The sequence below is a fragment of the Amphiprion ocellaris genome, chromosome 5, assembly GCF_022539595.1.
Source record: "Amphiprion ocellaris isolate individual 3 ecotype Okinawa chromosome 5, ASM2253959v1, whole genome shotgun sequence".
NCBI lineage: Eukaryota > Metazoa > Chordata > Actinopteri > Pomacentridae > Amphiprion > Amphiprion ocellaris.
Window position 1 is genome coordinate 36,038,167 of NC_072770.1, and position 16,302 is coordinate 36,054,468.

Consider the following 16,302-nt stretch of genomic DNA (forward strand, 5'->3'; position numbering starts at 1 on the left):
TGACACAGCACGGTTTGTCTAATGTTGAGTGTCCCGAGTACTACATGCCCTCTTGCTATGCAGTCAACAACATACACACAGAAACACAACCATGCACATTTTGTCAAGCACAATGAAAATGCATCCAGGAGTAACTTGTTGGAACTGGGCATTGGAGGGTGATACATCAAATCCCCCTCAAATGCAAACACTTGCAAAGCCGACACGTTTCATAAATCACCTGAGGAGGCAGAGCTGGTGTGTGTGTTTCTGTGCATGGGTTTGTGTGTGCGCATGTTGCTTGTGCGCCCCTGAATCCTCCTCTGTTATCCTCCTTCAGGAAGTGACCTCTATTTACCTGTCATACATCGTTACCTCCCCCTAACACACACACACACACTTACTGCAGTGCAATGCAAGTCATTGCCATTCATCCCAGCTATGCTCGCACTGCCAGCTCTAAACCAGAGGGACTGGTCCAGCACTACGACCAAGATGATGTTCTAGAATAAGATTGATGAGAGAGCCAAAAAAACCCTTTAAAATGTCAGAAAGAAGACAAACGTCCAGCTGGAAATTTTGGAAGTGAAAGATTGTTTGCAGTATTTCTTTCAAAAGGACACCATGTACAGGCAGACGGTGAGAGACACGGTGTAGCTTTCAAATCTGCAGCATCATGGAGACTAAAGTATCTTCCAATACACGGCCACTGAGGACAAGGGCCTCTCATTTTACTATGCTTGCAAAAGCATATGCACTCAGAGGCCCCCGCACATCCACAAACACACAGCCAGTCATACCCACACACTCTCCATGTGCAACGCATGTAGTGAAAGGGGTAGAGAGGGTGTCTCCACTGAGGCATCGGCCTTCGGTAGCCGAAGAGCCTCCGAGCGGAACAGATTCAGCCTGGCGCTTTGAGGTTCGGCTGCACCCGGCCCAGCCTTTGAACTGTGCACGCGTCCAGCCTCATGGCCCGGGGTAATTAGCATTTCACCGGCATCCATCTTCAAAGGCAGCAGGGAAAGCAAGGAGCATCTCACACACACACACACACACACACACACACACACACACACACACACACACACGTCCATATCAAAAGGGCCCCTGTCCTCCGCGGCAGGGTCTAATGTCACAGTTTAGAAAGCTGCTGCAGTTAAATGTTCTTTGTGGTCAGGTCATACAACAGAACCCTGAAAACAAAAGAAGGCCTCAAGGACAACGTGAGCCACGGTGATCATGCTGTCTGTGCCTGTATTAATGTTATTTATAGCAGAGCTGAAACAATTCATCAGTTAGTCGATGGGCTTAAACTCACAGCAATTCTGGATGTCATTTCTGACATTTTGTAGACTAAACAATTCAGCTGCTCATCAAGGAATTTGTTGACATATTCATCAATAATGACAGTAATGGTTAGTTGCCGCCCTAATTTTCAGGGGTCAGTTTATCAGTTTTGCTCAATTTAATGATTAATGAGTCAAGAGTGTACTTGAAAAATGGGTTAGAGCCTGTGGTGGTGGCATTTGATCAGATCATTAGTGTGCTTTATAAAACAGAGCTGCTCCACTCATTTAACCCATTTTAGGTATAAGGATGAAAATATTACTTTTGGATCATTTATTTTTCTTTTAATTCACCCAGAGAAAAGACAAAATCTTCCCAAAGTTCTCAGCCTCACCCAGAAAACAAGGGGTGTAACTCCCATGCTGGGTCATAACTTTATACTATAAAGCCTGACATCACTGTCCACAAAAACTCAAATATTTGAAGCAGTCAAAGAAAAAAGGAGAGGAAAGCATCAAGCTGGTTGTTGTTGCTCCAGGACATGTCTGTCCACACAGTACAGGTGGCAAAAGCAGCCAAATGCGGCTTTGAACTGTTGCCTAATGAACCTTACTGACAGGACCTGTTTCCCAAACTGAAATCCCACTTGCAAGGTCTCCATTTTCAGATTGATGATGAAGTCATTCTAGCTGTAGAGAAGTATCTAGAGGCTCAAGATGTGACCTTCTTCTGTGAAGGGATAACGAAGCTTGAACATTGATGGACTAAGTGCATTGAAGTTACAGGAGACTATGTCAAAAGTAATGCAACCAATAACCTTTCTCCTGTGACATTTGTGAGTGAGGCCAAGAACCTTTTGAATAACCCTTGTGAATGTGTTTCCTGTGTAGCCAAAGTCTGATATAACATATCCCTGTTGGCCATCACATGAGCTTTTCCTCCATTAAAACGGTATCTATTATTCTGCCACTGAAAGTAGTCCCCAACAAATTTTCTCCTGACAGATTGTTTGCTAAAACCAGTACCCAGCTGTTTTAGGAGAAGATAATTGCATAGCCTTATGAAAAATGAACTCTATCAAGCTGTCTTCCCAACTCTAATTGGTGTCTGTCAAGAGCAAAGGCTAGAAGTAGTGTGATGTGGTTAGAGAGCCTCAAGCCCAAACTGCAGTCCTTCACCAAGTTGTTTTTGCACCTAAGCTAACAATAGGGGTCTCTCTTCAGAAACTGGTGATATTGCTGATGAGGGCCTTGGTAAAAAAGTGTTTTTTGTTATTCTCTTTGAGGACTTATATGAACAGGAAAGCAAATAAGTACACATGTCCTTCACTAATACCAGTGTGTTGACAATAAGGCAAATACAGAAGAATGTTATTTCATCCATTAAATGCTTCTTAATTAAGATAAAATAAAATAAATAAATAATCCTCCACCCTCCAGTCCTTTAAACAATCTGATAACAAGTCATTTAATTTTGCTGATTGCTTTTTTGATTCAAGCCTGGAAAGAGCCTTGATCACTTGATTAAATATTTCACTATGCGTCTTTCTTTTTATAATGGAGCCGGCCTGATCTGGTGTCAGTGCCCCTGCGGTAATCAGTGGGCCCGGTCAACCTGCACTTCCAAGGCTTCTGAGACATGTACTTAAGCAAAGCTCGAGTGTACTTAGGAGGAGTGTGCTTAACACCAGCCGCACATCTGCCCTGGCTCAGTGAGAACCGGCGTCTCATCAGTGGGAATCCGCCAACAGTGGGGCTCACTGGAGACCACCAGCTGCTTATGAAGGACTGGGATGGGGTTTGGGGTTTGATGGGATATACATGGAGGAGGGTGACTAAGAAAATAGGCCATGAGTAAGGGCATAAGGAGGCTGGAGGGGAATTACAGAAGAAGAGGATCTGGTCAGAGGGAACAGAGGAGATTAGACTCAGAAAACATATTGGAGAGATGATGTTGTCTCATGGATGTGGCAAGGTTAAGCTGAGAGACAGAACATTGCGTACCATAAGTTAGTCATAAATGACTCAGCTCCATGTGATGTTTACCTCTGTGCCACATGGGGGAGACTGTCAATGTCTATTACAGTTAGTACAGATTTTTATGTTTGGCTGTTTATGTATTCCCCAAGGCCATGTAGTTGCAGAAAGATTTGAATTGAGTCTTGATTGGCTGCATATACTGTACTTACATGCAAGTCCTTTCTTTGTGCTGTATTAAATTCATCTTTAGTTGTGCTTTGAGAACATCTTTATTCTTTCTGTTTATCTGGACTGCAACTAACCATTCATTTTATTTTCATACCATTGATTAGTTGGTTTCGAAATGTCAAGTTCTCAAAGTTCTCATTGTGAAATATTCCTAAAGGGTACCTTGTGCATTCAAATGTGACACCAAGGGATCCCAGCAATGTCGCACAATGTTATGTAATGTAATATTTGTCAAGATATTTGAGTGTGGATCCGGTGCTATTGCTAAAAACAAAGTAAAGCAGCAAAATTGCTTTTTTTGGTGTTGTTTTGACTTGCAAGGGAATTAATGGAAATGCAGTAAATTCTAAACAAGCAGGAGTTGCAGCTTTTTGTCATCAGTTTGTGTAGGAGACAAAATTATGCAATTTTCAGTGTAAGCTCATGAAGGAGCTGTTATTGTCTCACACACGTGCACATCTGTCATGTCGTCCGGCGGACGCTTGTGTTTGCCGACAGTGTATCTGAATTCATGTTTTATTCAGCCGGAGTGTCTCCCCTCCTGTCACACAGACAGGCTAAGAAGATGTGCTGTGGATAGCCGAGCATGTATGTGCCATCAGTCAGCACCTAACTTAATCCACAAGCAGAATCAAACTCAAGGACACACACATACACACATACATACAGGTACAAACTCTCTCAACACGCATACACTTTAACAATACAGTGAGATTTTGTTTAACATTCAGTACAACCACAGGCACAGACACACACACACACACACACACACACACACAGTTGGATGCTCAGTATTCAGAAGGCACGCAGCGGAGAGATGTGAAAAAGATCAGCAGTTACGACAAGTCACTCCGGCTAAATTCATCACACAACCCCAGTGCTTCACAGATGAGAAAGAATGTGGCAAAAATGGGAAGATCGCTGACATCCAGAACATGATTACCACACCCACAGATACCTCATTAAACATCATGATTGTAAAGAGCACAACTGACACATTTTGTCTGAGTGACAAATACATGAGCGTCTCTTGTTCGGTCCAGGCTGCTGGGTTTTTGAGGGCATTTTTACTGAGCATGCTGGGACACTTCACTATCTCCTACAGTGAGTTTAGAGGACAAAATATTCCCACTAAAATATTAAAGAACTTTCTGTCACTGGCTGTTCCTCCAGAATTTTCAAATCAAGTATTCAAAGTACAGCTGCCTTATTTCAGTAAAAGACTTTTTTTTTTTTTACTGAAATAAAAAAATAAAAATAAACCAAATTTGGGTTGGTTACAAAACACTGCAAAGACAGTCTCTTGAAAGCTTCTTCCTGCTATCTGCAACCTGCGTCTGTCATCATGTTTTGGGAAACCAAAGGAATTCCAACAAGCAGTACGAGAGAAAATGACAACCTGGTTAACTATTTGTCGATGGGAGTCCATTATAAGTCACTGAGGGAGTTTTACAGGGGACTGTGCCAGTCCTGTGGCTGAAGGCTGGAAGCCGGTTGAGGCAGCTTGTCAAATGCTTGACAATACACACAACTAGGGAGGACAGAGGTAGATTAGCAGCTCTCTGACTGGTTGAATGGTTCTGCTGCAGCCAGAGGAGCATCAGTCGCCGCCAAGAGGAAAAGCCTTTGATCATATTTTTGTTGTCTCTTGTTGGGGCTCATTTTGGCTTTAATTCCCATCTCAGACCGGCTACAGTTTAGTGTGTACATTTTCTTCTGAGAAAACACAAATTTGTTAGTATGTGGTTGTATTAACGTTTGTTATTGGTGTCATTCTTCTGCTTATGGACTCAGCTGAGTTGAACATCAGTAGTAGGAGTAGGTTAGATGTATGGTAACACTTAGAGAATGTATCGAAAGGATTTTAATAATAACAGATGATTGTAAAGAGTATTTTATTTCTGTAATTTACTGAAGGAAGATACATTTGGTACATTTTGGACCTTCAACTCCAGCTATTCTCCGGCCCATTTCCAGCAACCATCACTCCTGTGTTCTAATGCTACATTGTGTTAGCTAATGGTGTTGAAAGGCTCATTGATGATTAGAAAACCCTTGTGTAGTTATGGTAGCACAAAAGTGTGAGTTTTCATGGAAAACATGAAATTGTCTGGGTGACCTCAAACTTTTGAACCATAGTGTAAGTCTATATATGTGCAGTATCATTATATAGCCTGGAACGAGTCAAGCTGACATTCAAATCTTCCTGATTCAGGGTCCACTAATCAGCCTTTTCTGAAGCAAACTAAACTAAACTTCAACATTCTGCTACATCTAGCTAATATAAACACATGAACATCCACCAGGTGTGTTTCTAATGTTATAGAGTAGATGCAGTATCATTACATTAGCTTTAGTCTGCATGGGAGATGTTTAATTACAGCTGCAGGACAGTCCACATCAATCGGATGAGTAAAAAATGGACAGGTAATTCGAAAAAATGAGCATCTGTACCAAAAATAATCCAAAATCACTGGTTACAATACAAGACCATTTCCACAGTCCTGTAGATACAGATTGTCTGCTCCTGCCAAGTTCAAATAAAGGACAAATAGAGTTTTTAACTAAGTTATGTAACATCCCACAGGATTCAGCTTGTCTTGTCCTCATAGTCAGCCCAAGCCAAATTACTGGTTTCTGCTACTGTGCAAAGTTTGCGTTGTTCCAGCAGAGAGCATTGACACTGCAGAGGGGCAACGTTTGAATGAAAAAAAAGCAGCAAAAGCACTGTACACTGAGTTCACGGAATCTCTTCTGCCTCGCTGCTAATGATAACACGTGGCCCTGCTCGTGCTTCATTTATTGCAGTGTATGTGTTTGTAAATACCATGAAATTTAGATTTTTACAGATTTTAGTTTATTACTCCTGCCATATGATAAGTTTAGCTCAATGACACATAGCGGTATGCAGAAAATGCCACAAAATTACGAACTCCACATTTATTTTGCATTGTGAGCCGAAGTCGTGCAAATAGTTTCAAGCTGTTCGTCTAACCTTGTTCCCACTGCTGTTGAGATGGGAAAAATCAAACCATGGGAGGTGGTGAAAGGGAGGACAGGTGCGGGGAGAATGTCAAAAATCCATAACAGAGTGCTGTAAGAGGCTCGACATTTGTGTGTGCTGTCCCCCCCGCTGAGCAGCCGGGACACCTCACAGCTCTGTATCTCAAAGACTGTATCTTTTATTCACTGTAAATGTGGTGTGGGCTGAAGAGACTGGTGCATTGTGTCGGAGATGGATGGATCTCGATAGCAGCACCAGTCTGAACTGAATGGATTCCCTTTGTTGATCTCTTCCTCAATTTCTACCTCTGTTCTGGCTATTCCCCTGAGCTCATATCCTGCACTCCATCTCCCCCTCTACTGCAGGCCGTTTTTCTTCCAGAACTGTAGCAACACTGCAGTTATCCTTCCAACATTTCTCTCCTTTTTATCTTCATCCCCAATATGATTTTTTTCATTGCGTATCTTTTCCTCTCTCGCTGAATATCATGTGAGATACTGTGGTAAAGGCAGGTAGAGTGAGGCTGAAACAGAGAAAGAAGGAAAGACAGCTGGGTGGATGCATCACCTGCTAGCTTGTCAGTAAGAGGTATGACTGTGCTGCGTCCGTGCAGTATAAATCGCTGCATATTTCAAAACATCCTTCCTTACTCATCGTCTATGTGCACAGCAGCCACCATCTTGAGGGATTTCCTCGACCATGAATGAGGGGTTATTCCAGATTCTCCCTGATGTCCTGTTCAGCAGTCCAGGCCTCCCCGGGGTGCTGAGATAGGAGATAAGAAGCAGATAAGATGGATGGATGTGATGATAGAACTGTGGCAGTGGAAGGTCACTTGATAAGAAGTTATGACCAGGACAGCGCTGCACCTAAACACTGCATTACGATACAGCGTGAGCTCTCCTGTGGTTCAAGAGGAGTGAAAGAAAAACTCTTGCACCTGCTTGTTGTTTGTGCTTTCCCTATGGAATAGCTTTGTTGGAAATTCAATACATTTATTCTTTCAAATGTGACACACCAATGCAAAGTCATAGAATACTCAGACTGGCATGTCGACTTTGTATTAAAGCAAAACTGCGGGTTTTGAAAGAAGAAATAATTCTTTTTTGCTATAAGCTGTTACTTATGGTGACTAATTTTGCCAAATTTTAGAGAGAGGCTGATGTTTAACTGCCTTTCCTGAGATATTATGCTAACTTATAAACTCTTGTTTTCATGTGCTCCTGTTACATAACATTTATCATTACTTATTCAGTAACAAAGGTTTACTTTGTACCGAGATTTCTGCCTCTTTGAATATCGTGCAGATAAACAGACACTGATTTAATATCTAAAAATATCCCAACTATTCAGCGGCTCATCTTTGTTTGAATAATTCCATTATGCTAACAGGTTCGGCAACAAAAAGAAGCATCACAGATACACTAAATATATCGCATTCTGGTCTGGATGTGTTGTCATTCACAGTGTTTTTATTATTAACTGATTCCATTCGCTGTGACCAACTGGCAGCTCGCTGGGATTATTTCCGACCACAGAAACTGGAAAATCAACTATGTGTGTCTATTCATTGATATCCTATCTGGGCTCATAACATCTTCTGTCAAAACTAGTGCTGATGCAATTTAATCCACTGCTTTTTTTGACCGAAAATTGTGCAATTACAAAGAAATATTCGTTGTTTCATCTTTTAAAGTCAAGTAATGTTGGTTTTTAGGCAGCTAATCGACACAATTAAACCGAAAAAGTCATTAAGGATTTACTTTGGTTTCGGGTTTGGGGAGAAATTCTGAAATTCCTCTTTACAAAAATGTACGGCTGATTCACACTGTGCCGTTCCCTCCTGGTAATTAAAGCAATACAGCATTGTGAACGTCGCACAGTTTTTGACCTTCGCAGAAGTTCGGGGCTCAGATCTCTGAGGGCTGATAAAAGATGGGAGAGCAAAGAGCAAACAAGGACAGATATCAGTCACTCTAACTGAGTTTCCATGTGGGTACGTATGTGCTAGTGTGTGTCTGTGTGAACGTGTGTGTAGATTTTATATGTGTGTGTGTGTGTGTTAAAGAGTGAGCGTCTGAGAAGGGCAAAGCGGTATCAGTCACTGTCACTAACCACTGCAGTCTCTGGCTCGGTTCCACACGCACACACTCAAAGACACACATGGACCCACAAACTGAGAGGTGCAGGATGCATAATTCATAGCAGTAATCAAAGGCAGACAAAAGCCACAGTCTTTGAGTCTGTGGGCCCACCAGGATGCAGTCTGACATGCAAATACACACAAACACTCTCTCTATTCAAGTGAACAGTGGTTCCTACCAGCCAGGCAATAGTCTACGGAGGGTAGCAGAGGGAGAAGGAGGTGAATAATCACACAGCCCCTTCACTTCCCTCCTCTGCCTAGAGGCCCTCTCTTACAACTTCCTCTTCCATTTAAAAAATAGTTCTGTCTAGACCAAAGAAACAGTGGAGTTGAGATAAACTCCCTGAGCTCGCTGGCTATAACTTCCTGTTTCATTTGCCCCCCTCTCTTTCCTCTGTACATTTTCTCAAGAGTACATCTACAGAGAAGAGGGTCTTTTTTGTGGGAGCCTGTGCAAAGGATCCAAAGTTAAAAAATGTTTTTGGGCTGCGTACTGCTGCGTTAATATTTTATGAAATGCAGATGACTCGCACCCATAAGAATTTAATAAGCCATATTTAGCATTGATATTTTACTGTACGTTGATTCAAGGTGTGCTGAAGGTGCACTTCAGAGGTACGGACTTCTTCGATGATTGTGTATGTTTGCATGGTGCCACTTTTTCTTTCTTTCCATCTCTCTCCCAGGGCACAGCTGTAAAAAGCTCAGCTCTTAAAGCTTTCATCTCTGTCTAAATCCAAACCAATGTTCCATTATTTATTTATCTTCCAGAGACTAGAAATGTCCGCTAAGATCCACCTGTCTTCGACAAGATGAGCCTCGGCCTTGTGGTTGGTCTCTGGGCAGAGTGGACACACGCACACACAAACACAGGTGCACACACACATGGGCAAATGAGCACCAAGTGTGAGGTTACACACACACACACACACACACACACACACACACACACACACACACACACACACACACTCGCCATTTCACATATAGTGTCCACTATCAGTAAATGACCTGGACGGCACTCAGCTGTCCAGGTAATGCACCTGTACCGAGACACCTGATAAATCCCTGAATGCTGTGGTCTTATCTTCCCGGGCCAGGCTCAAGAAAAAGGCTGTGGTCTTTTTTGTGTGCGACTCCGTCCGTCTGTCTGCCCCCGCTGTGTTTGTGTCCGTCTCCCCGTCTGCCTGCTGCAGTGCTTCAGTCTGCAGTCTGTCTTCCCTCCATTACTTCTCCCGTTGAAGTTGATAGGCTATAAACTCGGCTCGTTACGGATGATCCCTTGCTCCCCGCTCGATCCCTCGCCTTCCCCTCTCTTTTTTTTAATTTCCTGTAAAATGTCAGGTGGCTGGTGCTGAGGCAGGACAAGGTGCAGTGGAACTTAAAGCTGCAGCCATCACTGTTTTTTTTAATTTTATTTTTATGTCATCAATGGATCAAACGGCCTCGTATAATATGAAAGGTGGCACTCGGAGTGACAAAGCCTCTATGGCAGGAGTGTCAAACATGCGGCCCGCCGGCCAAAACCAGCCCTCCAGAGGGTCCAGTCCGGCCCACTGTACGACTTTGTAAAGAAGACATTAACTGCAATTTGAAAATTTGTAAAACTATAAATTTAAAATAATTCCTAGTTGTTTTGATCATAAAATAAAATACTAGATTGCTCATTGTTCTTTTGTCATTTTGTGTCTCATTTTTGTAATATTTTGTCTTGTTTTTGTTGGGCTTTATTGTCTTGTTTGTCTGACTTTCATTGTTGTGTCACGTTTTTGTCATTTTGTTTCTCGTTTTTGTCATTTTGTGTTTTTTGTCTCGCTTGCGTTTTTTTGTCTCATTTTTGTCATTTTGTGTTTTGCTTTATTCATTGTTTTGTGTGTGGTTTTTGTCATTTTGTTTCACGGTTTTGACATTTTTTGTCTCGCTTGTCCATTTTTTTGTCACTTTTCACTTTTTTGTCTGTTTTTTGTCACTTTTTTGTTTGTTTTTCTCATTTTTTGTCATTTTGTTTCTCGCTTTTGCTGTTTGTGTGTCACTTTTGTAACATTTTGTCTTGTTTTTGTTGGGTTTTTTTTGTCTTTTTTTAAAGTAAAATACTATATTGGTCATTTCCAGACACCTGTGACTAAATGTTTTGTGCCTTTGTAGACACTCTGTCATCTGTAAGTCGTCATGTGTAAATGATAAACTGAGGCATAACATTGTTGAAATTGAACTTATTTTTCTTAAGAAATTTCAGGTTGTTCATAATCTTTTGTAGAAAGATAGCTCTATGGGGTATCTTGTAGTTCAATATTGTGATTCACTGCCCTCTACTTTAATAATTCTGTTTATTTAGCAATGGATATTTGTTAGCTGGACACCAACTCGACTACCAGTGAATGCTACTCCATAACTGCTATTGTGTAAATAGTCCACTGTTTGCTAGCAATAACCATATCAACAACATGTGGTGATCCTAGTTTTGAACTTACGGTTTATTTCTCTGCCCTGAATGATTAAAACTCTGTTCTCTGCCCTGAATGATTAAAACTCTGTTATTGTTGCTTTAATACAGCAGGCAGCGCGAGGATGTTGAATATCCAAATGGCTGAAGGAGGGTTTTGACAGTAATGACAGAATATAAAAATGTTTTTGGTGAAGTGGGAGTTTTGGATGAAACCCAGTTCTGTCCAGGACAAATAGATCTGAACCTGGACAGCTCATTCCAGCCTCTCAAGAAAGTCATTATTTGAAATTGCAGTGAAAATACAAACTCAGACAAATTTAAAGGGGGAACGGAATGATGGAAGTCATGTCTGGTGGGTGAAAAGTTCCTAAGCCCCCTAGCACCACGGTACATGGTGTGACGGTGTCGGATTGGGCCAAATTGAAGCTGTCATATGCCTGAACAGGGCTGTGATGGAGTCGGCCGCATGAGCTTTATGACCCTCGCTGCTTGTTGATGTTGTAGCCTTGCAAATCAGCTGAATTTATGCTGTTAGTTCCCTGCAAATTAGCTTGATGTAGATTTATCCCCCTCAGCCTTACACCCCACCAAGCTAGCCTGCTTTGACTTTTAGAGAGGATGGTGGAGTGCTTCATTGAAGTTATTTTTGGCCGTGTTACATAATAAGTCTCTCTTTCTGTCTGTTCTTCATGAAGTGGTGTGATGTTGTGCAGTTGGCAGGCAAATCAGCAGCAGAGAGCTAATTGTGGTGTGTCAGAGATGTTTAAGGGTGTTTTAGCTCCAACCAGCCGCTGTCTGTTGGTCATACGAATATTAGAAAACATCTGCTGTTGTTAAAGACAGCCACGGCAACCCTGGTCCTGACTGATATGCTGCTTTGGGATTTGTGCTGTTGGAGAAGAAGAGCTTTAGAGGCCAACTGAAGCAGACGAACCATCTGGGGTTGTGGAAGTTTTCCCAGTGGAGTGAGCCAAAGTTTTGTGCTGGTCGGTTGATTTGCATTATTAACCAGCCAGCTTGATGATCATGTTCTGCATAAACAAAGACAACAGACCGAAAAAAAGATAACATGATGAGTTCTCAAAATGTTCAACTTTGTTGTATAAGATTTAGAATAAGTTCCTCAGTTCCAAGTTACCTAAATGAGACATGTACAGTGGCTTGTTTCTATTATTTTATCCATCCCATGATGATAGGCAGTTCTACATATCTACAGTTCAGTTGATCACAACTACAAACTACATCCTCTAAAATAATCTTAAAGGTGAATCAACACTTCTCTAGCTTTAACAAAAAAAAAACATGAAAAGCATGTTTTCACAGTAGGATTTTGCAGGATTGCCCTGTTATACTGAGGGTGTTATTGACAAACCAACAATGAATGCATGGTATAAACTACTTTTTCCAATTAACTGATTCATTGTTTGACTTGTAAAAGGTGATAAAATAGTGAAACATTCTTGTCACAAGTTCCAAAAAGCCCAAGGCAGACACTATAATAAATTACATTAAAAATACAATCAAATGGTATGTACTGTTTTTACAAAATAATGTTCAAAAACATAAGTGTAGGTATGGCATTTATCAGCAGTTCATAGTTTATAAATTTTAAAATAAGAAATTGTCTTTCACAGGAAGCCACAGTCACAGTTAATGTTGACTACAGTGGCTGTAACACACTATAAATACAGTATTTTGGATATACAGGAAAATATAGTCACAGTATTAAATAGTACACTTCATACTATAATCAGTTACCCATGTAATTGTACCACTAAAAGTACTATTAACATACTGATATCTACAACTACCAGTATTTTACAGGAAAATTTGTTCCAGTGGAGACATTGTGTTGCTTGTGCTTTTTCAAGCCATAACGCAAACACATTAAAGTTACGTGCATATAGGACAGGAAAACACTGTTGGAAAATTTGTAATAAAAAAATGAAAAATTCCTAAATAAATTTTTTGTTGGTGATAATCAGTTATCAATTAATTGTCTTAGATACACTCAAGATAAATAAATTCCCAAGTCAAACAGTTTCTACTTTCTAGGTTAAGAGTTTTCTTGTGACCTTGGAGACATCAGAGGACCTTACTGTGTTCGAGCCAGTTTAGCACCATGATGCTGGACGATTATCAGAAACTTTATTTTTCATCTCTCACCCTCTTGTTCTCCTTCCCTTTGATTGAATCTCTTTTTGTTCTCATTCATTTTGTTGGATTAATTCGTCCCGGTACGACTGATTGGTTTTCTGGTGTCCACAACCCGGCCTGTTGACTTTGTTATTACTCTGGAGTAGAGAAAGAGTTTAGCAGAGAAGAGCTGAGAGGTGAAAATAAGGTTGCAAAAGACAGAGGTGGGAAGGAAAAGGTGGAGAAGTGAAGAGACCACAGGGATACGATGTCACACCTCAGAGGTGAAGACCAGAGAATGAATTAAAAGAGGGAAGGTAGAGAGAGAGGAGAGGAGGACGTGCCCTCCTCCCGTTGTCCTCTGGGCTTTGGATAGATTGCTTCTTCTCTGACTTGGAAGTCAAGGTGGGGAAGGATGGAGAACTTGGCCACAGCCAGGGGGGTCGGTCAGCAGAGAAGACACTCAGGTGTTAATTTGCACTTCCATTCACACCTCCAACATTCCATTAGAGAGCCAGAAAACTGCAGACCTGGCGAGACTGGCATCACTGGCTGATGTTAACATAAACTGGACTATATCATTACCACCCCAAACCATAAAATTTGCACAGACATTCTTGCACTGCACATCTTTGCACTTTTAAACTTTATTTTTATTTTTATTTTTTCTGTTAAAAATTTTGCCACCCTTGTATATATTGTAAATAAAAACTGCTGTAACAATGTAAATTTCCCCTGGAGTGGGGAGAAATAAAGAACTTTATCTTATCTTATCTTATCTTATGATAGCCCTGTCACCTTCGATCAGACCGAGCGATCGCATAAACCATCCCTGCCATCTATAAGGCTTTGCTGCAGGCGATTGGATCCCCAGCCATACTCCCTCTCCTGTTCCATCTCTCTCTCCCATATTCTGACTCAGCCAAGATACCTCTCTCCTCCTGTCACAGGCTGCTGAACCCTCTTATAGGAGCCCCTTGTCCAAAAATGTGCCAAATGTAATAAAAGTGTGATAGTGCTTGGCTCCACGTCTGGACCTGGCACTAGAGCACCCAGAAGGAAATTATGTTTCTGAGTTAAATTGGTTTCCTGGCATGTGATAAGTTGGGGTGAATTTTTAATCCACGACCTGGTGAAAATATGTCAATCTCCCAGCTGCTATCATTTCTCCCATCCTGCCACCTCCCATTCCCTCCCAGCTCCCATCTGCTTCTTGCCCCCGTGCCTTTCTTCTGGCTCGACACTGTTCTTAAAAAAAAAAGTAAAAGATAGCAGGTGTGGTACACCTTTGCTCCTCAACCAATTACCTCACCAGTGTATAATCCTACCCAACCTCAACTCTCCTCCCACTCTATACTTCTCCCTCCCTGCTGCTCACACTCCCTCACCTCCGCCCACGCCATTCTTCTTTTTTTTTCATCTCTTCCCTTCATCCCTGCAGCTCTGTTAGGCTCTGTGGCTCACCAATTACAGCAGCGATAGGCAGCTAGCTGCAGTTACTCCCACAGGCAGTCTCACGCATGCAGGAGGCATGCGGCTGACTGACATGACACAGGGTGTTCTCCAGTAGCCGGCCCACGACCTGAGGAAGTCTGATAGCCGAGCTGCAGCGGGGCTTAGGGTGGCTGTCTTTACACGGTTGGCCATTTGCTGCACCTCACGCCAGCCGGCTTTCGCGTTTCTTTTCAAGCGCTGCAAGTTGCACGGGCATGCAGACAAGCCATGGTGTGACTGCAGAGACATGTAGGGTTTAGGTTTAACGGTATAAACACTCATGTACTACAGCACAGCTTGAGTCAACCTGAGTGAGAAATGAAGTAATGCGAACTTTGGAGAGGAGAGTGCTCATGTGTGTTGCTTGTGTTCTCTGAATACAACACATTTTTCAAGAAAAAAAAGCCAAACATTTGCCTTTTCCAGCTTCTCCAGTGTGAGGATTTATCACTTTTCTCTGTTTTATATCATTGTAAACTGAATGGAAATTGCCCGCCTAGGGAGTTTACAACTACCATTGTCACTGCAGCTTACATCCTACTTTATGCCAATGCAAAGCTAGTGATGTAAGAGCCTTATCCCGCTATAAACCAGATTGCCTTTTCGTCCCGGCAAACCAGAGCAGCCCACCAAGCCGTCTTGGCAATATTTGGAACCACAAATGTACTATCTAAAATGATTCTACGATGTAGCACCGTCAGTCTGTGCCTGCCAGCTTTCTATTTCCTGCTATCTGATGTATAGAAATTTAAGACACTTGAGTAAGGGCTCTGAAATATTTAGTAGTCTGTGTTTTTTGTGTCAAATGGAAGGAGATTCTTATCTGTCCAATAATAGGGCTCCAGATTATTAAACAGTACACTATGATAATGCGAGGACAGAAGCAGAAGAATAAATTGAATTCTGTCACAGAGAGATAAGAGTTTATGAAAGAAGCATAAAGTATGATTTACAGTGAATACAATTTTCAATCTCCTTCTTCTCTGCATCATTTTGTGGTTGAGTCAGACAGTCGTCACCTCCCGGCAACATTTGCGTATCCTCCTCCTGTCAAGATATCCCGTCGGTCGGCCCACAGTCACAGAGATTAACAAGTAAAGAAGGGAGGAATAGTTTAGTTGCATTTGACTGTCAGTCTCCTCCTGCGTTACTATCACCTTCTCTGCCTGATGCCGGATAGAGAGGGTGCTGCTGGGAAGGCGTTGCAGGGGCCTGCCATTTAACAAAAATTAATCCTGACGTGCGCAGCTACAGGGGAGGCAGCAGCAGCGGGGGGAAAATTGGACCAAATCCACTCATTCATCATCAGAGAGCGACATGCGCAGGAGGCCCGGTCACCATGCTAAGAGCTGCTACACGCACCCATGTACATGCACGGGCATCCTCCTGCCTCCCTCTGCTCGCAGCCAATCAGCTGCCATCAGCTCGGGAGCCAATCGGGAGCAAGGATCTCTGCTGGAGACGTTGAGGGGCATGAAGAGAAGGGACTGTGTCAAAGTCGTGCCCTGCGAGGCAACGCTGCATTAAAATTCATACCGAGCCGAAGCACCAAACTGAATACTGATCAGGGCACAGGTCCCGTCCTGCAGCACGATGAGGA

At 42.2% G+C, this 16,302-nt stretch overlaps 1 protein-coding gene across 4 annotated transcripts in view; it reads left to right on the forward strand.

Moving 5' to 3' along the window:
- The window catches only part of slc12a5a (solute carrier family 12 member 5a), a 183,486-nt gene that overhangs the window by 99,711 nt on the left and 67,473 nt on the right, over positions 1–16,302 (forward strand). The window contains exon 1 of one of the 4 annotated variants that reach the window (XM_055010851.1): positions 9,420–9,499. The exons of the other annotated variants lie outside the window; for them this stretch is intronic. Coding sequence (XP_054866826.1) covers positions 9,439–9,499 — 61 coding nt within the window. The 5' untranslated portion in view covers positions 9,420–9,438. Of the gene's footprint in view, positions 1–9,419; positions 9,500–16,302 lie in introns of those variants that run through there. 4 annotated transcript variants of the gene reach the window in all.